At 48.0% G+C, this 21,657-nt stretch overlaps 2 protein-coding genes, 1 long non-coding RNA gene and 2 other non-coding genes across 53 annotated transcripts in view; 4 read left to right on the top strand and 1 right to left on the bottom strand.

Annotated features, from left to right (window-relative positions):
* The first annotated feature begins 5,725 nt into the window (after positions 1-5,725).
* On the top strand, positions 5,726-11,707 carry ATP5F1B (ATP synthase F1 subunit beta). Its single transcript, NM_001195525.1, has 10 exons — positions 5,726-5,950; positions 6,434-6,616; positions 6,861-7,035; positions 7,592-7,713; positions 7,961-8,145; positions 8,678-8,836; positions 8,958-9,080; positions 9,762-9,974; positions 10,358-10,559; positions 11,439-11,707. Exons 1-10 carry the CDS (start codon positions 5,824-5,826, stop codon positions 11,534-11,536), a joined length of 1,587 nt encoding a protein of 528 aa, NP_001182454.1. The 5' UTR covers positions 5,726-5,823; the 3' UTR covers positions 11,537-11,707.
* LOC111774080 (small nucleolar RNA SNORD59) lies at positions 6,686-6,760 on the top strand. The gene has a single exon (XR_002808923.1). It is a non-coding gene; the product is annotated as a small nucleolar RNA SNORD59 (small nucleolar RNA).
* Positions 7,251-10,465, bottom strand: LOC138924833 (uncharacterized). The gene is made up of 2 exons (XR_011440137.1): positions 10,328-10,465; positions 7,251-7,861 (listed from the first exon to the last, which is right to left on the bottom strand). It is a non-coding gene; the product is annotated as an uncharacterized lncRNA (long non-coding RNA).
* LOC111774079 (small nucleolar RNA SNORD59) lies at positions 7,800-7,870 on the top strand. The gene has a single exon (XR_002808922.1). It is a non-coding gene; the product is annotated as a small nucleolar RNA SNORD59 (small nucleolar RNA).
* Positions 11,708-13,241: 1,534 nt separating the features above from the next.
* Positions 13,242-21,657, top strand: part of BAZ2A (bromodomain adjacent to zinc finger domain 2A) — a 33,719-nt gene continuing 25,303 nt past the window's right edge. For 10 of the 49 annotated variants that reach the window (XM_023643793.2, XM_070271667.1, XM_014740867.3 and 7 more), the window contains exon 1: positions 13,379-13,571. In XM_023643793.2, coding sequence (XP_023499561.1) covers positions 13,568-13,571 — 4 coding nt within the window. In that variant the 5' untranslated portion in view covers positions 13,379-13,567. Of the gene's footprint in view, positions 13,572-14,748; positions 14,855-18,314; positions 18,400-18,669; positions 18,723-18,815; positions 19,058-21,657 lie in introns of those variants that run through there. The other 39 variants (XM_070271699.1, XM_070271698.1, XM_070271686.1 and 36 more) reach the window with 22 other exon arrangements.

Genomic DNA, 21,657 nt, shown 5'->3' with positions numbered 1-21,657 from the left:
CCATAAGGAGTATACCTGTCCCTGAATCCTTGTTCTTTCTCTGTTCTCACAACTACTCTTGTAGCTCTAGTTCTTTCCCTTTTTTTTTTTTTTTTTTTTTTGGTGAGGGAGACTGGCCTTGAGCTAACATCTGTTGCCAGTCTTCCTGTATTTTGTGTGTGGGACTCTGCTACAGCATGGCTTGATGAGCGGTTTGTAGGTCCACACTCAGGATATGAACCTGCAAACCCCAGCCACCGAAGTGGAGCATGTGAACTTAACCACTATGCTACTGGGCTGGCCCCTCTTTCCCTATTTCTATAGCCCTGTGGCCCATTTTGAACCTGGTGGTTCTCAAACTGTCAAAATCGTGCGGCGCTCTGATAATGTGGATTCCTAGGTCCCAGCCCTGAGCTAGGCTTTAGTAAGTTTCATGTGAGGCCCAGGAGTTCGCAATTTAAGTGACACTTGAGATCAGTGATTTCTAAAATGTGGTCCCTAGACTAGCAGCATCAGTCTCACCTAGGAACTTGTTAGAAATATAAATTCTGGGCCCCCAGACAGACTAGTGAATCAGACACTTGAGAGTAGAGTCCAGTGATCTGTTTTAAGCCCTCTAGGTGATTCTGATGTGTGCCAAAGTTTGACAACCACTGTTCTAGATCTAAACTGCAGATTATGAGTCAGTTGGTTCTGCTGTGGTATCAGCCCCGTCCACTGTGACTTTGTGATGAAGGAAATGTTCTGTATCTCCATTGTCTGACACAGCAGCTACCAACCAAATAGAGCTGTTGAAGATATGAAATGGGGCTAATGCCACTGAGAAACTGGATTTCTTTTTAATTTTACTAAATTTAAGTAACCCCATATGGCTGGTGATTACCAAAGTGAATAGTGCAGATTTAGACAATTCTGATGCAGGTGGATCCTGACCTACTCACTGAAAAAAACTATTCATTAATCAAATTCTTAGCTAATAGTAGGGGGAAGTCCTTCCAAGCATAACAAAATCTAGAAGCTACAAGGGAAAAGTTAACAAATCTGACATTAAAAATTACTTAGGTCAAAAGATGCCATTAAGGGGGCCAGCCCGGTGGTGTAGTGATTAAGTTCGCACGTTCTTCAGTGGCCCGGGGTTCACGGGTTTGGATCCTGGGTGCAGACCTACACACCACTTATCAAGCCATCCTGAGTGGCCTCCCACATACAAAATGAAGATTGGCACAGATGTTAGCTCAGCAACAATCTTCCTCAAGCAAAAAAAGAGGAATATTGGCAACCAATGTTAGCTCAGGTCAATCTTTCTCACCAAAATATAAAAGAAGATCTCATTAGGTTAAGAGACAAGTGATGTACTAGAAGAAAGTTTTTACAAGAAGCATTTGAAGAGTACTTAATCATTATAAGCAATAGGAAGAAAAATAGGCAAAAGATAGGAAGAGGTAATTCACTGAACAAATATAAATGGCCAATAAATATGAAAGTATTCCATTTTAGTAGAAATTAGGGAAATGCAAATTCAATCAATGAAATAATTTCATTCATTTAACAGCCACATTTTAAAAAGTTTTGACAAGGACTCTGGGAACCTGATAAATTAGCAAGATGGTTTTAGGAGGCCATTTGGCAAAAACTCATTTAAATGAACAATTTTAAGCCAACATTTTATTTCTAGAAATGTATGTTAAAGAAATACTAGATGGTATACTCAATGATCTTGGGTACAAGGTTTTCTCTTCATTCAGTGTTGCATGTAATAGCCATTTGAAACAATCCCAGTGATCATTACTGGAATAAAATAAGATTACACACTTATGGCATACGGTGCAGTCTTAATAAAGTAAACTTAAATGTACTGACACAGAAAGTTCTCTAAAACATAAAGATCAGAAAACTTAACTTTTCTGTAGTGTGCTTCCACTGAGGTTTTTAAAAACAGGAATGTGTATTTTATATGTATATGAAGTGGACAGAAAGTGAATGGGGTATATGCAAAATGTTTTTTAGTGGTTATTTCTGGAAAAGGGAGTGAGATTTTAGGGGTAGTGGTGGAAAGATTTATTCAAATCCTGTATACCTAGAATATGTTCATGTATTGTGTGGGGGGGAAAAAACCCAAAACACCAGAGTTGTGGTCTGACAAAAGAATATTGGATTTCTGAGGTTGAACAATCTTCAGGATGATAGAAGTTGGGAATGACTGGGGAGCAGGATGCTTAAATGTGAATGTGAGGGGCAGGTCCCGTAGCCGAGTGGTTAAGTTCATGAGCTCCACTGCAGCAGCCCAGGGTTTCATCAGTTCGGATCCTGGGTGCCGACATGGCACCGCTCGTCAGGCTATGTTGAGGTGGCGTCCCACATGTCACAACTAGAAGGACCTGCAACTAAGATATACAACTATGTACCAGGGGGGATTTGGGGAGATAAAGCAGGAAAAAAAAAAGATTGGCAAAGGTTATTAGCTCAGGTGCCAATCTTTAAAAAAAAAATGAATGTGAAACTATAGTCATGTGTCACTTAACTACAGGGACATGTTGTGAGAAATGTGTCGTTAGGTGATTTTGTTATGCGAACATCATAGAGTGTACTTACACAAACCTAGATGGCATAGCCTACTACACACTTAGGCTATGGGGTACTAACCATGGTATACGCAGTCTATTGTTGACTGAAACATTGTTGTGCAGTGCATGACTGTAATTGGAATAAAAGAGATTAAAAAACTCTGAAGCTAGAGTATTGAATGGATCATTTTCATGAAATTTGAAATCACCCAAGATGATTGTCAAGAAATGTAGAGACGAGACATTCTACCAATTACAAAGTACTGGAAGAATGTGGGGCATGACCACTGTGGATGGCAGTAAAATGAGTTGGTGGAAAATGCAATTTTCACCTTAACATAAAATTGATAAGGTTTTCAGTCCTAAATTATGGGATCAGTCATTTGGAATTAACTTCAGGTAAGAAACCAGGTTAGGTCTTTGTGGTTCCTCTTGTTCCATGAAAAGTAAATTGTGTTTTGCGTGAAATATTAGCTGGGCTATCATCTGGGAATCATCAAATATGAAGTAGGGGGCTGGCCTGGTGGTGTAGTGGTTAAGTTCACGTGCTCTGCTTCAGCAGCCCGGGTATGCTGGTTCAGATCCTGTGCACGGACATGCACACCTCTTATCAAGCCATGCTGTGGCAGCATCCCACATAAAAAATAGAGGAAGATTGGCACAGATGTTAGCTCAGGGACAATCTTTCTCACCAAAAAAAGAAATATGAAGTAGGACCAAAACATGTCAGAATTCTAAAATAGATGACATTATTTGTTCAGAAAGACTGTTAAGGCCTATGTCAACCCAAGCTAATCAAGTTTATTTACTTTTATTTTAGACAGTATTATAAATTTAGCAGGTTTATCTGATTTCAGAAGAGGAGGACAGGAAGTTGCTGAGGGCAAACATTGACGGCAAAGGAATTATAAAGATAAAAAGTTCACAAACTTAGCATAAGGGAGAAATAGCTCTACACATCCAACTCAGTAACGCTGAAAGCATTTAGCATTGCAATGTGATACAAAAATTTGCTTAATGATAACCCAAATGTCCAAGAAAAAGTTAAATTACTTGATACCCTAATCTGCTGAGAGGATAAAAATGTATGATACATTTCAAAAAGTGATGAGCTTCAGTTACCTGAAAATTTATGTGACAATCTTTACTTTGACACTTGGATTAAATGAAGTGTCAGTTTAAATGTGTTTGATCATTAATAAAATTTTGTCCAAGACCAAAATTGGTGATACAAAACCAAAGGATCTTAACACTAATTCAACAGTAAGTAAAAGTACCAAAACACAGTGGTAACTGTGTCAGGCATTGTTGTAAATGCCTCTTTCGTGTATTAATCTACTTCTTAAAACAACCCTGTGAGATTATCCCCATTTTGTTATTACCTCTTTTATAGTTGAAGAAAATAATGTACAGAGGTTTTAAGTAACTTGACCAATGATATCTAGTAAATGGCAAAAACAAGATTTTAACCCAGTCTGACCCGAGTGGCAATACTGTTAAGGAGTATCCTAGCATATCTATGGAAACTTAACCTCTAGGGAGGCAAGTGAAATACATAGGTCCCTATTAACTGGGATGCTGCCCAGTGTAACAGAAAGAGCACAGATTGCAAATCAAAAATGTATATCGTGTGTTATGATGCAACCCATTGAAATTACCTTGACCCCACTTCACCATAGAATGAATTCCTAGTTGCCAAATCCAATTGGTTCTTTGCAGCCCTCATTTTACACGATGTTTATGTGATTGATACTGTACTATTGACCACTTTGTCCTTAACATTCTCTTTCCTTGATTCTTAACACTGTTCTTTGGTCCTCTTATTTCTCTGCTGCTTCCTTTACTGGTTCATTTTTCTCTGTCTGCTTGAGACAACATTGCTGTTTTCTTGGTCCTTTCCCTCCTCCTAGGCAAGATTACCCATAGGCACTTCAAATTTAAGATTTTCTTCTGTTGCTTGTTTTCTCCTTTAAATCCTTTGATAGCTCCACACTGCCAAAAGCAGGAAACTTTTTCCTGATCATGCAGACAAATGAGAACTAATGTAGGCTGGTGGGAGAAAGTCTGGGGAGGTAGCTCCATGATGAATTACTCCACATAGCCATGTTTGTTCTAATAGATTAGGGGCCTCCCTTATCCTGCCCCCCAAGGACTTTGAATAAAATTAATACTACAGAAAAGGATGCCCTGTTCCATGATTTTCCATACTCAAAGAGCACTTTCACACACCTACATCTGCCCAGCCTCCACCGCCATCCAAAGCTGGAGACCGGGCCCCTGCTTCTCTCTCTATACTCATCTCTTTACTGTCCTCTCTTTTTTCCCTTCCTCACTTCCAACTTTCCTCACCTGTAGTTCCACAAAAGGGACATGCTGTTTCAGGTAAAGCTGTGCTAGGAATAGTCTCCTTTTCCGCTTTACCCTAAGAATTTCTACTCATGTTTCACAACGGATCTGTCAGCCTCCTCCACTTTGAGGCAATTTCCCTACACCTCCAGGTGACCCAAATTTATCCCCTCCTCCTGCATGCACCCACTTACCCTATACTAACCAGGAGCCATCACACTTTATTGCATAGTTTGTTCATCTGTCTTTAAAAGGGAAGTCCTAAATCTTATTTATCTTTGTCTTCTCAATGCCTAGCACACATCTGTTAAATGACTGGTTACGTTAGTTATTTTCACCGTACAGCTTTAAGTGATAGACATTCTGTCCGGATTGCTGACCTGCTGAGCTGCCTGCAAGTTTCCAATCTCACTGCTGCGGAAGAAAAACCGTGTTTTGACTCTAGAGAAGGTTCCTGACTTCGCCAAGGTCACTATCGGTGGCGCTTCACGACACTACCACTTTCCTAACCCCCCCACCCCCACCCCCACCCCCCGCCGCGACTGTCACCCAGCTCAAGGTCCTACCTAAGGAGAAAGCCCAAGGACAGCCAAAGACAGCCCACGTGCTTCCCGACAGGAACTCAGCCCCTTTCCTAAACGTAGTTCCGCCAAGTATTGCCTCCAACTGACATCCCTGTTATCCAATTATGTTTCGAGGCTCTGAGGGTTGCACCTAGCCCGACAATGTCCAATAAAATAGGAATTCAGATTAGCACCAATTTTGGCCAATGGTTGAGGAGATGAGAGATTGTCAGCCTATAGGAGCAGCGTTGAGAGTGATGGGCAGCAAATTCATCCAATGGACGTGCCTACTGCAGAGCAGGCCTCCTCCCAACTGCAGGCGAGTTGGCGCCGGGACCGCTGCGGGGCTCAGTCTCCACCCGGACTCCGCCATGTTGGGGCTTGTGGGTCGTGTGGCCGCTGCCTCGGCCTCCGGGGCCTTGCGGGGACTCAGCCCGTCCGCGCCGCTGCCCCAAGCTCAGCTCTTACTGAGGGCCGCCCCGGCAGCGCTGCAGCCTGGTAAGTGCCTTCCTCTAGGAGCTGGGTTCGTTTCTGCAGCCCCATGACCTTGAGTCGGGGGCCGATTGTCGCTCGGGCCTAAGGGATCTGTGGTGCTAGAGGGACGCCAGGGCCAGTGCCCTGCTTTCTGATGGGAGGAGGACAAGAACGGATCGCCCTTGGGAGCTTTCTTTGATCTAATTCCATCTCATTTTGGAAAAGGGGCGCTGTGTGACGGATAAGTGTGGGCAGGTGCATTGACCTTCCGGTAGAATGAGGGCACCGAGCTCTCTAACGATGGGGTTTTGTGCATGAGGATGGGAAGATTGTGCAGGCGCTTTCTCGGTTCCTGCGAGGCCCTCCCTCTGGACACGCCTTCCGAGCAAGCGGAAGGAGGCCGGGCCTGGGCCAAAGTCACCAGTCCTTGTGGGTCAAGTCGGGGGCTTCCGATGACCTTTCACCGTCCTGACCCCAGCTCCTTCCCATATGTTTTTTGTCTGTTAGCCAGAGACTATGCTGCCCAAACATCTCCTGCGCCGAAGGCAGGTGCCGCCACCGGGCGCATCGTGGCGGTCATCGGTGCGGTGGTGGACGTCCAATTTGATGAGGGACTGCCACCCATCCTAAATGCTTTGGAAGTGCAAGGCAGGGAGACCAGGCTGGTTTTGGAGGTGGCCCAGCATTTGGGTAAGTAGAATCTGTTAGGAATAGTAAAGAGCTTGTTTAGCCCAAATATCCCAAAAACCAGGCTGTCTTCCTTCTATGATGATTTCATCAAAATGACTTTCGTTCTTCTGAGTTTGCTGAAGCCACGTTTAGGTACTGAGAAGGAGTCTTGGTTGACTTAGGCCTTTCATGCCAGCTACTTTCATTAAATATGGTGAAGCCAACTTGTTCTTATGGATGACCCTGCAATACCTTTATCTGACAGGTGAGAGCACAGTAAGAACCATTGCCATGGATGGTACAGAAGGCTTGGTTAGAGGCCAGAAAGTCCTGGATTCTGGTGCACCAATCAAAATTCCTGTTGGCCCTGAGACCTTGGGCAGGATCATGAATGTCATTGGAGAACCTATTGATGAGAGAGGTCCCATCAAAACCAAACAGTGAGTATCCCTCTTGCTGCATCCACACACAAAGAAACGTTTTTCTTGCAGTTTTATACATTAAGGTGATACCTTCTAGTATAGTAGATTTTTCCTGCAGAGAATACTTAAAATAGTGATATATTCGATTATTAAAACCACACAATCCAGTTTCTTCTGAAGAAAATGAAGGATGCAGAAATTCTGATTGTAAAAACTGCTACTTAGGACCTAAGTTGATTATTTAAGTGAGCTTTAATACCAGTGGCTTAGGTTGTGGGGTTTCCAGAACTTAGAGTTTCTTGTATTTCCTGTTGGTGTGTGGAGAGGTGCTATTAGATTAGGGTTCAGTAAAAGGGAAATCTTTATGATAGTTAAAGTTGTTGGGAAATGGGATTATTGCTTCCTGAGATAATGAAATCCCCTTCATTGTAGAACATTGGGGAAGATGCCAGATGACAATTTGTCTAGAATGTTATATAAGAGGAGGTGAGGCTATGAGTAAAGGGTTAGACTTGAGAATTGAGAGGAACCTTTCAACATGATGGAGAGACACCAATCTTTTCTGCCTTTACAGATTTGCTGCTATTCATGCTGAGGCTCCTGAGTTCATGGAGATGAGCGTTGAGCAGGAAATTCTGGTCACTGGTATCAAGGTTGTGGATCTGCTGGCTCCCTATGCCAAAGGTGGCAAAATTGGTATGTTAGTGGTGGGTACATATTTTCCAAACCTAATGTGGGAAGAAAAACTCCTACTATGTTATGAGTGGGTCCCGAGATCTGTCCCTCGCTGATGAGTAGCTTCTGACTTTCGTTCTTCTGAGTTTGCTGAAGCCAGATGCCATTCCTGAGAAGGAAAAAGATGGAAAGAAAATTTGTTTTGAAGTTTGCTTATTTGGGAACACAGAACACAGAAAGAATATTCTTTCTTTTCATCCTCTCCCAGGGCTCTTTGGTGGTGCTGGAGTCGGCAAGACGGTACTGATCATGGAGTTAATCAACAATGTCGCCAAAGCCCATGGTGGTTACTCTGTGTTTGCTGGTGTGGGTGAGAGGACTCGTGAGGGCAATGACTTATACCATGAAATGATTGAGTCTGGTGTTATCAACTTAAAAGATGCTACCTCCAAGGTGAGCCCTGAGCTGGTGTCCGCAAAGTCGTTACATTAGGAAACTTGGAGTTGAGTGCATTGCTGGCTGAAGCCATGTTTTGTATTTTAGTTTTAGTGTTCCAGGACCTACAAAGGAAATTTCTGTCAGTGTTTTTCTCCCAAATTCTAATACACTGATGCACATTTTCTTTTCTCCTTGACATTAGATTACATTTCCAGGCTGTTTCTGGTAGATAGTCCCATCATTTGAGGCTGATTTTGGAGGGAGTTGGAGGTGGTTCATATGTCTCAGATAACCCTATTTTATGCCTGCCCCTTACTTAGAGTTTATTTACTTCCTACTACAGGAATTTTGGCTCAGTAATACAAGAACTGTCTTTTGTGTTGTTTTGAACTGCATCTCTAAAAGGGAATAGAAATTTGCGAACAAAAAGCATTGATACCTTCTGAGAAGGAGGATTTTGGGGGTAGTTTCCCTTGATTTGGAGACCTTGGGTATATGGCTTCCATACTTCTCTGCCAGGTTCTCTACTTATGTATGATTACTGCAGGTAGCGCTGGTGTATGGTCAAATGAATGAACCACCTGGTGCTCGTGCCCGGGTAGCTCTGACTGGACTGACTGTGGCTGAATACTTCAGAGACCAAGAAGGTCAAGATGTACTTTTGTTTATCGATAATATCTTTCGCTTCACCCAGGCTGGCTCAGAGGTAAGAGAGGCTTGAGAGGACCGGGTTCATTTGACCTTTCTATGGAATGATGCAGGTGAGGCTAAAGATGTAGAGACTAAGACCTTTGTTTTTACTCTTTTTTTTTTTTTTTTTTTTTTAGGTATCTGCTTTATTAGGCAGAATCCCTTCTGCTGTGGGCTATCAGCCTACCCTGGCCACTGACATGGGTACCATGCAGGAAAGAATCACCACAACCAAGAAGGGATCTATCACCTCTGTACAGGTAAGAACAATTAAATGAATGAAAGTCTCATTTGCATAAAGGCATGTACAGAGACGTATGAAACCTCGTTACTTATGCCTCAAAAGGCTTTTAACCCGGTTCGTGAGCTCCCTTACGTAATGTGTAAAATTGTGTGTGTGCATGTTAAAAACTCTAAAAGATTAAGAAACACTCATCTAAAGTAATTGAAGGTATACATGCAAATATAGATCACAAAAGTAGTGGTTTCCAGTTGCAGAGGAGTCTGAAGATGGAAACTGAGCATTAAATATATACTGCACTAATGTACTACAAACTTTCAAATGTATATAGATGGTATGTATAGTAGAATTATCTGAAAATGTGTCTGCATTAGAGTAACTTTCATGATTCATTTTCCTAGTGAACTGTTGTAGTGGTGCAAGGTTTTTTTGCTTTTGTTTTTTAACTCTAAAAGTGGGTATCACTAAGAGTTAAAATGTAGGATGAAGAACAAAAGGAATGACAATGGAAATTGTTTTGTCACAGCTTGGAGGGACCAGATAATCCCTAAGCTCTCAGCAGCTGTTAGGGGTAAGAAGGCTCTTTTGGGGTGGACAGAATGCTAAGAAGATGAAGTGAGATGAAAAGTCAGCAAAGGGGATGGCTTAAGTGGAATACTTGGCTTCCTGCTGCTCCTCATGGGTTCTTGACTCACTTTAGGCTATCTATGTACCTGCTGATGACTTGACTGACCCTGCCCCTGCCACTACCTTTGCCCATTTGGATGCCACCACTGTCCTGTCCCGTGCTATTGCCGAGCTGGGCATCTATCCAGCTGTGGATCCTCTAGACTCCACCTCTCGCATCATGGATCCCAACATTGTTGGTACAGAGCATTATGAGGTTGCCCGTGGGGTGCAAAAGATCCTACAGGTGAGTATTTCAGGTGAGGTTGGTGGTCATAAAGTCATACAGAGAGAATTGGGGATTATATTAGTACCAGAACTTGTGGTGATTGTGTCATTTGTTTTGGAGCAAAGAAAGATGAGATCAGGAGTTTTTAGTGAGTGTTAATGAGGTCTCTTAACAGCACCAGACTAGGAATAAGGAGAAAAAGACACTGATCATAGCTGAGGGCCCTCATGACCCCAAGTGTGTAACTTCCCCCTCCGCTAATTTACGAAGTGAGGCAAGATACTAAAATGCTTTGTACAAAGCTTAGTGTGAATGTAAGGTGGTATTAACCCTTAGGTTTTTGTCCAAATTTAAGGAATGTGAATATTTACTTGGGCTTCTCTTGTCTTGTCTTCTCATAGGACTACAAATCCCTCCAGGACATCATTGCCATCTTGGGTATGGATGAACTTTCTGAGGAAGATAAGTTGACTGTGTCTCGTGCACGGAAAATACAGCGTTTCTTGTCTCAGCCATTCCAGGTTGCTGAGGTGTTCACAGGCCATTTGGGGAAGTTGGTACCCCTGAAAGAGACCATCAAAGGATTCCAGCAGATTTTGGCAGGTGAGATTTTGGGTATAAAGCTGAACCAAAAATGAGAGAAGCTGAAATCTCTTGAATGCTCACTGTGCTCTGTTCCCATTCCAGCAACCATCAAGCAGTTATAGGTAGACTGTGCCTAGTTATATAATTTTTTAAATAATAAAATAAGCTATTTCTTTTTCTTTTTTTTTTGAGGAAGATTAGCCCTGAGCTAACACTTGCTGCCAATCCTCGTCTTTTTGCTGAGGAAGGCTGGCCCTGAGCTAACATCCGTGTCCATCTTCCTCTACTTTATATGTGGGGCACCTGCCACAGCATGGTTTGCCAAGCAGTGCCATATCCGCACACGGGATCCGAACCAGCGAACCCCGGGCCGCCAAAGCGGAACGTGCGCACTTAACCACCACGCCATCGGGCGGCCCTAAAATAAGCTGTTTCTCATCAATTTTCTTTGGAAATACTCTATATTTACTGCTCAGAGTGAGGCTTGTATTATTACTGGATTCTTAAGTCATCCAGCACTTACTGAGCGCCTTCAGTGCAAGCTAGTCCTCTAAGTGAATTGCAGCATCCTTGTAAGGAAGACGATTAGTATCTTGTTATACAAATTTGGAAACTTGGAGCACTGAAAAGTTTAAAATAACGGGTCCCAATATCACACAGCAAAGTAGAGGGCAAGAATTTGAACCTAGGCTGTGTGGCTCCAGACCATTTGTTGTTAATCCATACTGTATCATGTTTTCTAAGTTGGATTTGTGAGGGAAGTTTGTTAAGAAAAGATTTCTTAGATGACATGAATTCATCACATTCTGACTGGTGGCCTCAAGTGTGAGTTACGTACACACTGCAGAAAGTTGATGTCCCTCCGCTTCTCACCAGTTGGGTTTTTTCCCCATATAGGTGACTATGACCATCTCCCAGAACAGGCCTTCTATATGGTGGGACCCATTGAAGAAGCTGTGGCAAAAGCTGATAAGCTGGCTGAAGAGCATTCGTGAGCAGGTCCTTTCGGCAAACTAGGCATTCGTCCTCCGTGCTGTCCCTCTCCTTGCCCCTACCCCAAAAATCTCAGTTTTCTCTGTAGGCCACATGAGAGCCTTGACTGAAGACATTGTGTTCTATCTGAAAAGAGTATTTAAGGTTTCCAATAAAATGTACATCCCTCCGAATCTGTCTATTTTTCTTGGTCCTGACAACACAGCCAAGCCAAGTTTTTAATAATTGAGTGGCCAAAAGAAGCAGTAGCACAAAGTAGGCCGTCTGTTTGAAATGGGGTCGTCAAAAAGGAAAAGCCATGGTCTTGGATTGATGGACAACTGTGGGTCTTGTGAGGGGCTTCCTGTGGAAGATGTGATCTTAATAGCAGGACCTCAGCTTTGGCCCTTTGATGTCACTTGTTGAAAGCAAATTGATTGTTTTCCCTCTTAAATAGTTTATATATCACATTCCTACTTGGTTAAAAAGCAAAGGGATTTTTTTACAAGTGTATTGGGAAAAAGGGGTTGGGTAGGAAAATAACTGCTATTGTAAGACAAAGCAGGGGTTAATCAGTGAATTAAATGAATTAAATTTTTAGGAAATGATGCATATTCTAAAGGATTAATACTGATCTGTGCAAAAATGGAGTCAAAAGGGCCCCCCATCTTACCTAGGCCTTCATTTTTTCAGAAAGTGTTCCTAACTAGCGTCTCATGTATTTTGGGCAAGCCTGGACTTGTACATGATTCCTCGAGGCACTTCAGAGTATGAAATACCAGGAGGCCTGTCCTGAGCTCTAAGATCCCTTAGGAAAGTTGGGGGAAGAATCTTACAGGGGAACAGCAATTTTCACGGTTGCTGGATTTGGCCTTCTGAACTGAATAATGGAATTACGTCACTTCCCCTTCATTTTAGCCCATTAGAATGTGCAGAGTTAGAAAATACTCAAAAGTACACCCACCATTTCAGTTTGAAACAAGTGCCTGTTTGAGTACAAGGTCGCTTTTGGTAACCCTGAAAGCATTCTCTGGGCCTAGACCCATCTCCTACTGCCCTCTGGTGGTAGGACTGGAGACTGCAAGAACTCTGATCTCACCATTTTGAAATCCATGAAGGCCATTTGCTGGGATGTGGTTCTTAGCTAATGACTGTTTACAAACCAGCTGGGGCTTTTGTCCTGAGGAGGAGCCTCATCTATAAGCCCCACCCCCGAGGCATTCAAGTAGGGTAGAAGCAGGGCGCGACAAACTGAAATCCCAATTCAGAGGCCCCTGGGGCTGAAGGTTGGGGAGGGGCCTTGGGAGAGGCGCCAGGGGTGGAGTAGGGGCCTCTAAGTTTCCTCCCATCTGCCTACGACGTCCTTGGCACCAGTCTTTCCTGGGTCATGATCTGGACGGAAGGTGGAGCCCCTGAGCCGCCTGTGCCCGGTAGTTTGCTTCCAGAAAAGCCTGAATTTGGGAATGCTGAGTTCTGGGGGTGGGGGCATTTCCTCTAGGTCCCGACTCTCGAGTGCCTAAGAAGCTGGTGCAGAGCCCCAGGGTGTGGGTCAGCCCTTTCCGCTTTGTTTCCCAGGTTGCTCAGACGCCGACCTGGGAACTGTGATCCTAAAGGTCGTTTGTATCCCTCCTCCCTCCCTCCCACACGTTCCTGTCTCTCAGCATTCATCCAGAACCCTCTCCCTCTCACGAGCTGCAACTATTTATTTCCTTCCCCCTTTACCACTCTGTTCTATCACGCCACTGGAGTGTCAACACAGATCTAACCTTCCTCCATATTTCTCCTGGTTCTGCCCTGTCCTCGCCTCCTCCTCCCTCTCCACCCAGAGAAAGCCCCGCCCTTCCCTCCTCCCTCCCCACCCCAGTCTGTCACACAGGGACATCACCCTACAGCAGTTCAGGCTGTGGTTCGCAGGAAGCATACATTGGCTTTTTGATTCGTGCTAGTTCCCAGCTCACAGTTTGGGAGGATCTAACACCAGCCTTTACGTGAAGGGGGAACCAAGGACAGTGAGGAGCTGGGTGGTCCCAGCCTTGGAGCCCTGCCAGCCTGACATGGGTAAGTATGAGGACCAGCCCCCGGGGAAGGCCTGGGGGATGCCTGCCTCCCTCCCTCCCTGGCTGACTCAGCAGGGGTGGGGCCTAACCTTTGCTCTTTTGGGGGGTGAAGGAGGGGAAACGGGGTTACAGGGGCTCAGCTGGTGAAGCTGTCGATCAAGAGATCGTGAGCATTGGCAAGCCCCAGCTCCAAGGAAGAGTCTGAGACTCTGCACCTTAGGTCGGGACTCTCCCTACCTCACACCCCCACCCCAGCCACCAGCCCCTGCTCCTCCCCATTTAAGCTGCTGGGATTCAAGTCATATTTTACAGTATTCACTGCTGGCCTCCTCCCAAAAAGTAAAGCCCACTTTTGGTCGTGTTGGAGGGTTTTAAGGTGCTTCTTCTCCCCCTATTTTCCTCCTAGGCCTTTTAAGTCCCTGTCTTGTCTCCTCCCCCACCCTGACCCACCACCAGGTGGGGGCTGCACCGAGCAGCTGCTTCCTGTTGCCCCAGAGGTTGCTGCAAGGGTGGTGGTGGTTGGGGGAAAACTGAATTAGAATAAAGCCGATTCTCACGGTCCCACATCAGCCTTACTAGGGCTGCTATTGGCGGCCCCCCACACTCCAGTCACTGAGAACACTGAGTGAGAGGCAGGATTGAGCTTGAAAGGCCTAGGAGGTCTTTGCCCTCGTGGCTTCCTGATTCCAGAGGCTTTTAAACTTGAGCAGTGCTGGGGGAAAGAGGCTGTGCCTTTCCGCAGCTGTAGGGATGGGGCCCTGAAGAGGTGAAACAGGGAACCTGTTCACCTAGTAGGGCCGCTGTGCGTTAACCCCAGCAGGCTCGGCCTTGAGTTCCCTCTCTGGCACCCCTACTCCTCTTTGCAGTCCTGTGACTCTCACTGCCTCCCTGGCCTTGCTTTGTGAAGAGATCTTTGCCGGTGCCCCGGGAGCGCGGGCAGAGCTCTCCCAAGTCCTCCAGTTCGGACCCACCACCATCCCCCACTTCACTGCAGAAGTTTCTGTCTCTTCTTCCTGGGATGTGTTCTCTTCCTCCATCTGGGATCCTTCCTGGTTCTGGCCCCTAGGAGACGCCACCCGCTTCCCCCTCCCCCAGCGGATTCTTCGCGACAGCCCTTACCCGAGCGCTCGTCCTTACCCCAGTAGCTCCTGCCCCTTTAAGTGCTACCCCCGCCCCCCCTCCACCGCCGCCGGCCCAGGGCTGGGGGAGGAGGCGCCGCCGCCGCCCGGCTCGGCCACCTGCGCCGCCGCCGCCGCCGCCGCCCGCGGCCCGGCCCTGCTCCAGGTGAGGCCCGGCACCCACGTCCGGTCCCAGAGTCCCCGTGCAGGCCGCCCCTGCCGTCCCCTGCCCCGGGATCCCCGCTGCCTGGGACTCAGGATCTGACCCTCCCCCTGCGGGAGCTGCCCTTCCTCTCTCCTCCGCGCTATCTAGTCGCCCATTTCTCCCCTGTCCTCTGCGACCGGAATCCGGAGGCTTCTCACGCCTCTCGGCCAACATCTCTCGGGTACCCTTCCTATTCTGGATCCGGGATCGCCCCCTCCCCCGCGCCTTCCTCACCAGAAAAATCTCCCGCGGTCTGGGTTTCGCCTCCTCCCCTCTGGAACCAGCGCTTTCCCACGCCATCCTAACCTCCAATGGGAGGGGGAATAACCGCCACCCCAACTCCTCTCCTTCCCCGTAGTAAGGGAGGCTAGGGGGGAGGGGGTAAGCATAGACTATAGTCGCATTTGGGCCCTGCTCCGCTTAGCCCTTCAAGTTCAACTAAGTATCATCAAACGCTTTTCTGTACCCCTCACCTCACCCCATCTCTCACGGAGTCTGGGGGTCCGACCTCGGCACCCGCCAACCAGCACAGATGAAAAAGCCCTCTTCTTGGGCCTGGGGTGAGCTAGTCCAGCCTAGGATCGCTCCTACCCCAGAGTCAGGGAAATCCCGGAGCGGGGTGCACTCAGAATCTTGTGATTCTGGGCGTAAGGCGCTATTTAGGGATAATGGGTGAGGGGCTGCGACTAAGTCTCTAAGGGTATTGGGGTGGTAGGGAAGGCAAGGGAAGCCCAGCCTTCTCTATTCAGATGCAAAGGGTGTCCCCACCCCTAAGGAAATTAGGGCTTTCTCCATCCTGAGACCACCGTGGAGAAGCTCTCTGGGGAGTTTGAAACAGGACTGTGCCTGAATCTGAGGGGCATATACCAACTTGGAAGAAGAGGAGGGGTTATCGTCCTTTTGATGTGTTATGAGAGAATCTAGCCTCCCCAAAATATCGAGGGGGAGCAGACTGTTTTGCACTGACGTAGAGAGGGAGGGAGGCAAGTTGGAATGGTTACAGGGTTGAGAGCCATCTCCCTAGTGGACCCTATTAACACTGTGAAACATTCAGCCAGTGAGGGCAAGGGAGGTCTTTAATAATCACCCCACTTCCATTGGGGAATTCCTTGTCCTTCAAGTCCAGCTGTGCCCCTAGCTCTGAGCCTCCTCTTCTTGTGCTCTCACTCCCCCTTGCCCCCCAAAATGAGAGGATAGAGTGTGTGAATTTGCTTCAGACTCTTCTGAGTCCTGTTCCCTGGGCTGGGAGGGAGCTGGGGGGAGGAGAAGGGTGGTCAGCAGTGGTGTTTGGGGTCGAATTCCAGGAGTATCCGGAGGGGGAGAGGGAGAGGGATGCAAACGAATCCCCTTCTCTCTCCCTTTCTCTCTTTCCCCTCCCAGCCCTAGCCATCTGGCTCCAGAGTGGTAGCTGACCCCAGAGTCAGGGTGGTGCAGCAGGAACACAGGGAGGGTGGGAAAGGGGGAGCAGGTGCTCATTTCGCCCTCCCCATTCTCTTCATTACCCACCCGCTGGCCTGGCTTAAAAGAGGTTCTGATATTCCCTAGGTACCCTTCTCACAAGTTGCTGAAAAAATGACCATTTGCCCCTTCCCCTTTCTAGTAGCTTCCTAAAGGGAGATGGTGTGGGCGATTGGCCACATCTGATGGATTGAGGAATGTTTGGGGACATATGGGGTCAGTCTGCCCTCTGCCGTCTGGATGAGGGGAGAAGCACAGCTGCTGCCCGGGGTGGCTTCTGGCAAGAAGTAAACACCCAGCTGTTGGGTGTATTGACACCCCACCGTCATCCTTCCTCTAACAGCAAGGAAGATCTCTGATTAGATGGAATGAGGAGGGGTCTCATTCAGGGAGGAAGATGATTGTAGTCTTTCTGCACCGGCTGGGAAGAATGGATCATGCTCCACTTTCTTTCCTAATCCCAGGTGGCCCTCTCCTCTCCAACACCCCTCTTCCCAACAGCTCCTGGCTAGGATAGTCCTAGGGGTTGCCCTGGAGACTAGGCCTGGGGCTCGGAAGGGGTGGGGGCAGTCAGTAGGGCACAGGAGTAACCGGCTCTTCCGGAGCCGAGTGGAGCCAGCGGGTGGGTGTGTGTGGGTGTGCGGTGGGGGAGAGGGGCGTGGCCACACCCGTCTGACTGGCGCAGGCTCCACCCCTGCCTCCTGTCTCCGACTCACAAGCCCTACGATTGGAGCCGGGAGGTAGGAAGGTTCTCCCTCATCTGCCCTGGAAAAGGGAAAAGAAAAAAAGGCTATCAGCTCTCTCCCCCGGCCTTTGGGAAGCCACTTCCGTGCCCTGAGCTCTCTTCCTCACTTGCGTTTTTCATTTTGGGGAAGGGGGGGCATTCCTTAGCAGAAGTTAGCTGGATTCCTGGTTTTTCCAGAAGGAAGGACCCCTCTTCCCCGTGTGGCCCCTATTTATTCAAGGACTTGAGGTCAGCAGACTGTTGAGGGTCTTTATTTTTTTTCTCCAAGGTGACCTGTAAATCTGTTATTCAGAAAGGGAAGAGAAAAGTGTTTTGATTTCTACCTGTCTACTCCTTCCCCCTGATAATCTACTTTTCTCAGGAGAGGGAGAGAAACCCTCCTAACCCTCTTAGCCTTCTCTTCCTCTGGCCCATACACTTTGAGGCTTTGCTGAAGCTTGCTTCCTTCTTAGCCTCTCTGAGTCATTTGTAGTGGGGAGTGGAGCCTCTCCCCCAAACTCAGGAAGATCCCACTCCTCTGTGGTGTAAGGAAATCCAATCTAGACTGATGGGTATTTGGCCCTGCCTTGCCCTGTCCCTACCCAGTTTTCACCCCTCCTTCCTCCCCAGACCCCCAGAAGAAAAGGTAATTGTTGACCTCCCAACCTGTCAAAGTTTCATCATCCCCACTCTGTCTGTTCCTCTTCCAGAATATTCAGCCTGAGTTTTGCACAGCTAAGGCAATTGTTTGTAGAACTTCATTGCATTGAATTGAATGGTAATTATCTTGAAGCCTGCAAAGTCTGTTGAGTTGCAAGGAAAGAAAACCTGGCTTCTAGTCCCATTTTATCCACTGTTTGACCTTGAATAAGTTGGTTGACCTTTCTGGGCCTTAGTTTAAAAAACCTTCATCTGCCAAACGAGAAGGTTGAACTAGAAATTCTCTAGATTCTAACATATGACACTGTTCCCCATCCTGGGGCGCTGCAATAGACATTTTAGATGATGGCCAAACTCTAGGCCACCGCTAGATTTTTCTCTCCTGTTTTCAGAAGGTCTCACACAGTTATATAGCCCTATCAGAAAAAGTACTGGAACTATAGGTGGACATGTGGGGATCTTATTTGCTGGTCAGTTGTCCGCACTCATCCCCTGACCCTATGACCAGGTTTAGGCTAGACTCAGGTCTTCCCCGTCTGGTCCCAGAGCCCAGAGCCAGCTTCCTCTTCCTGTGCACAGGAATCTTCTCGACCCCCAGGGCCCCGCTGATGTCGCCGGGAAAGTGGTGATCCAGGCAGGACCAGGCTGCCCCCACGGGACAGAGGTGAGTGGGCAGCAGACGCAGCAGACTCTTGCCTTTCTCCACCCCTTTACCAGGACTGAACTTCCTGACTAACCTTTCCGCTTCTATGTTTCCACTTTTCCATTACCCAGCCTGGGAAATAACTGCCCCTGAAATTATCTCCTCCCCCTCACCGACCCCCCCCCCCCCCCACCGCGCCCCGTTAGGGGAGTGGCACATGCCGTGGTCCTAGAAATTTGGTCGTCTTTTAAGTTAACCTTGGGACCACGGCACGCCTTTCAATTTGCTCAGCGTGAAGCAGGACTACCGCCCACACGGAGACACGGTGCAGAGGGAGCTGCCCGGTAGGCTCGGGAGATACCGCGGCGCTAGGACCCAGATCCTGGTCGGGGGAGCTGTGACGCCCGGCGCTAGGACCCGGCGGCGGAGGCCGCGGAGGGCGGCTCTCCCTCGGCCGCGGCTTCCCCGCCCCCTCCGGCTTCGGCTCCCTCCTCCCCCGCCGGCCATGTTGGCTCCGCTCGGGCCCCGCGGTTGAGCCGCGTCCCCCTCCCCCCTCCCGGACCCCAGACCCCCTCCCCCGCGGTCCCCTCCCCTCCTGGCGCCCGGAGCGCGGCCATGTGAACCGCCCGTCCCCCGGGGAGAGACAAGCCCCGAGCCGGGCTGGACGCCGCCGCCTCAGGTCTGTTGGGTCTGCGGCTGGGGGCCTAAGGGAGGGAGACCCGCTTTCCTCGGCGGCTTCCCTCGGGAACGGAGGCTCCGGAGCCGCCTGGAGCCTCGCCTGGGGCGAGAAGCTGACTCCGGCCCGTTCCCAGCCAGGCTCCGGCCCCGGGCGGGGGTCTCCCTGCCCCGGGGGCCGGGAGGAGAGGGGGCAGGCGGGGCTGCTGGAGACCCGGGATGGGGCGGCGGGGGCGGGGGGACCGTGGAGGTCTCGGCGACGGCGGCGGCGGCGGCGATGAGGAGGCGGAGAAGCTGCCTGGCTGGTGGCGAGGACTCCTGGGGGGGGACCGGGGTGGAATCCCCGGGAGGGGCTCCACCTCCTCGGGTGGGGGTGGGGATTGCCCGAGCGCCGGGGGTGGTGAGGGGGTTCCCTGGGCGCTGAGACGCTCCGTGTGTGGGGATTGGGGCGTTTGGGCAACGGTGAGTGGAGGGTAGAAGGGCTTCCAGGGGTCTCCCTCGGGGAGGGGTGGATGGGTGCACGTCCTCTTGAGCGTGGCGAGCAGGACAGGGCCTTGCTGGTGGTGCCGTGCTTGGCTTGGGGCCTCCAGTACCGGGAGAATCCTCCGTCCAGGGATGGAGGTTGATGGGGCTGATGCTGAGGCGTCCGGATTTGAGCTGGGCTTAGGGTCTGAAGGGAAGAATAAAGAGGGATCACTTTCCAAGGGGGATCCCTCACCTAAGGGGATCCCCATTTTCGTATCAGAAGAGATGATCCCGCAGCATCCCTTTCTTTCCTGATGTTCCCAGTTTTCAGGGGAAGGCAATGCCAATAGCAGTCATCCTTTGTAGGATTTATTGGAGTGAGAGATTTGCATCCTTCGGGGGGCTGTGGGGGGGATAGCTTCCACCTCCATCTGTACACAAACTGCCCCTCCCCCAAGCCTCCCGCAGGAAGTGGCCGGGAAATGGCAGCTGTGCGTTCGCTGCTGCGTCTCCTTGTTTTGAAATGTCCATTTTAATCAGATTTGGTTTCATTTTCTGAGGCCTTCTGGGCAAGCTTGGATCCTGCCAACCATGTGGTCTGAGAGTCCTTTCGTTTGACTTTCTTTTTTTTCTTGTAAACTTAATTTGTCAACTGGAAGTAGTCACTGCACTTGACTCACTGATCCCGGTCCCCCCTCCAGAGCATCTGTGTCTCCCTGTCTGGATTTTTTTTTTTTTCCCTTGAGCTAGAGGTCATAGAGAAGCAAACTCAGTCATCCACCAGCAGGGCTACGCTTTGAGTACAAGTGGTGCAAATTCTCTCAGCATAGAGAGCTGCCGGGAAGATTTGAAATCTTTTGTGGCATGAGAGTGGCTTTTTGTGATCCTGCTTCGTATATTCTTGAGTGTGACAGGTTCTGTATTGCAGAGCAGCTGAGCAGGTGAGCTTATGATGGGAAGAAGGGTCGATTCTGAGAGGTAGAAGAATGGGAATGGGGAAGATTTAACTGTGAATGGGATTTGTGTTTTGGGGTAGGGGCTGATGTGCAGAGTAGGATGGTGGGCTTCTTCCTCACTGGTGATTCTAGCCTAAGGATAGTCCCTGTGGAAAACCTGTTAGTTGACATAGGGTGCTGGAGGGTTTATCTTCTGCAGAACCAGCTAATTAGGAGAGTTAGCTATCATATGACTTACTCTTCAGTCCATAAAAGACATCGTCTTTCTTATTACCCTTCTTGGAGAGCGCTAAGCTTTTCCTCTGTTCTTTGCAAAGTCACGTGTCCAGATTTCTCTTTCTCCCACCTCATAACTCTGGGAGATTTCTACTATGGCATGCAGTGATGGACTGTGTGTACTCTGTCTCCAGGCACTTTGTTAGACACTGGGTTTGCTTAGAGATGAGTTTGCCACAGGATTTTATATTTTGAGAGATGAGGTATTGAGATCATTTCGACTATCCTGAAAACTGTTTAATCCTGCTATTTAAATAATCTTTTCAGTATTTTCCAGTCACAAAATTCCCACTTGAATTGTAGATTCCTAGTTTAAAGGTCCAGGATAGGAACAGATAGACATATGATTATGTGACAGCAGCATCATCACTGTTAACATAACATCATTGCTCTTTTCACTGGGGCTCTTGGGGTTGATATGCTAGAAACAGTAAAAACAGGTCCAATGTCATTCTCCTTTCTCTTGCCCCTCTGCTGGACTGGTTGGTTCCTTTGAGTTGCTTTCTGATAGGGTTGATTTAACACTGATTTTAAGTTCCCCTTTCTTCAACCTTTGTTTACCTAAATTGGGACCTGACAGAATAGTATATTGATTTTCTCTGTTGGGGGTTAAAAGAGTGAAGGAGGGAGAAAGACCACTCTTTCTCCTTTGGACTCTTTAAAAGACATAGAAGTTGATTTTGAGAAAGTAGATATTGACTTCGTTTGACACATGATTGATCAGAAAGCTGAATGAAGCAAACCTTTCATGTCCTTCTTGTAAAATGGATGCATTTTTCTATCAGAGAAGTGGACTTCTTAATGTTGACTGGTCTTTATTTATTTATTTTTTTTTAGCCCCACTCTAAAGGAAAAAAATTGAGAGATAGAGAGAACTATGTGGGCTGACCTCAGAGCCAGTCAGAAA

The sequence above is a fragment of the Equus caballus genome, chromosome 6 (assembly GCF_041296265.1).
Source record: "Equus caballus isolate H_3958 breed thoroughbred chromosome 6, TB-T2T, whole genome shotgun sequence".
Classification (NCBI taxonomy): domain Eukaryota; kingdom Metazoa; phylum Chordata; class Mammalia; order Perissodactyla; family Equidae; genus Equus; species Equus caballus.
This window is presented reverse-complemented; position numbering and strand designations above follow the sequence as displayed.

Excerpts from the sequence above, each read along its gene's own strand:
- ATP5F1B (NM_001195525.1), top strand. The coding sequence starts at position 5,824 with ATGTTGGGGCTTGTGGGTCGTGTGGCCGCTGCCTCGGCCTCCGGGGCC. Across the intron at positions 7,036-7,591 it reads GGTCCCATCAAAACCAAACA|ATTTGCTGCTATTCATGCTG; the intron begins GTGAGTATCCCT and ends CTGCCTTTACAG. Across the intron at positions 9,975-10,357 it reads GGGTGCAAAAGATCCTACAG|GACTACAAATCCCTCCAGGA; the intron begins GTGAGTATTTCA and ends GTCTTCTCATAG.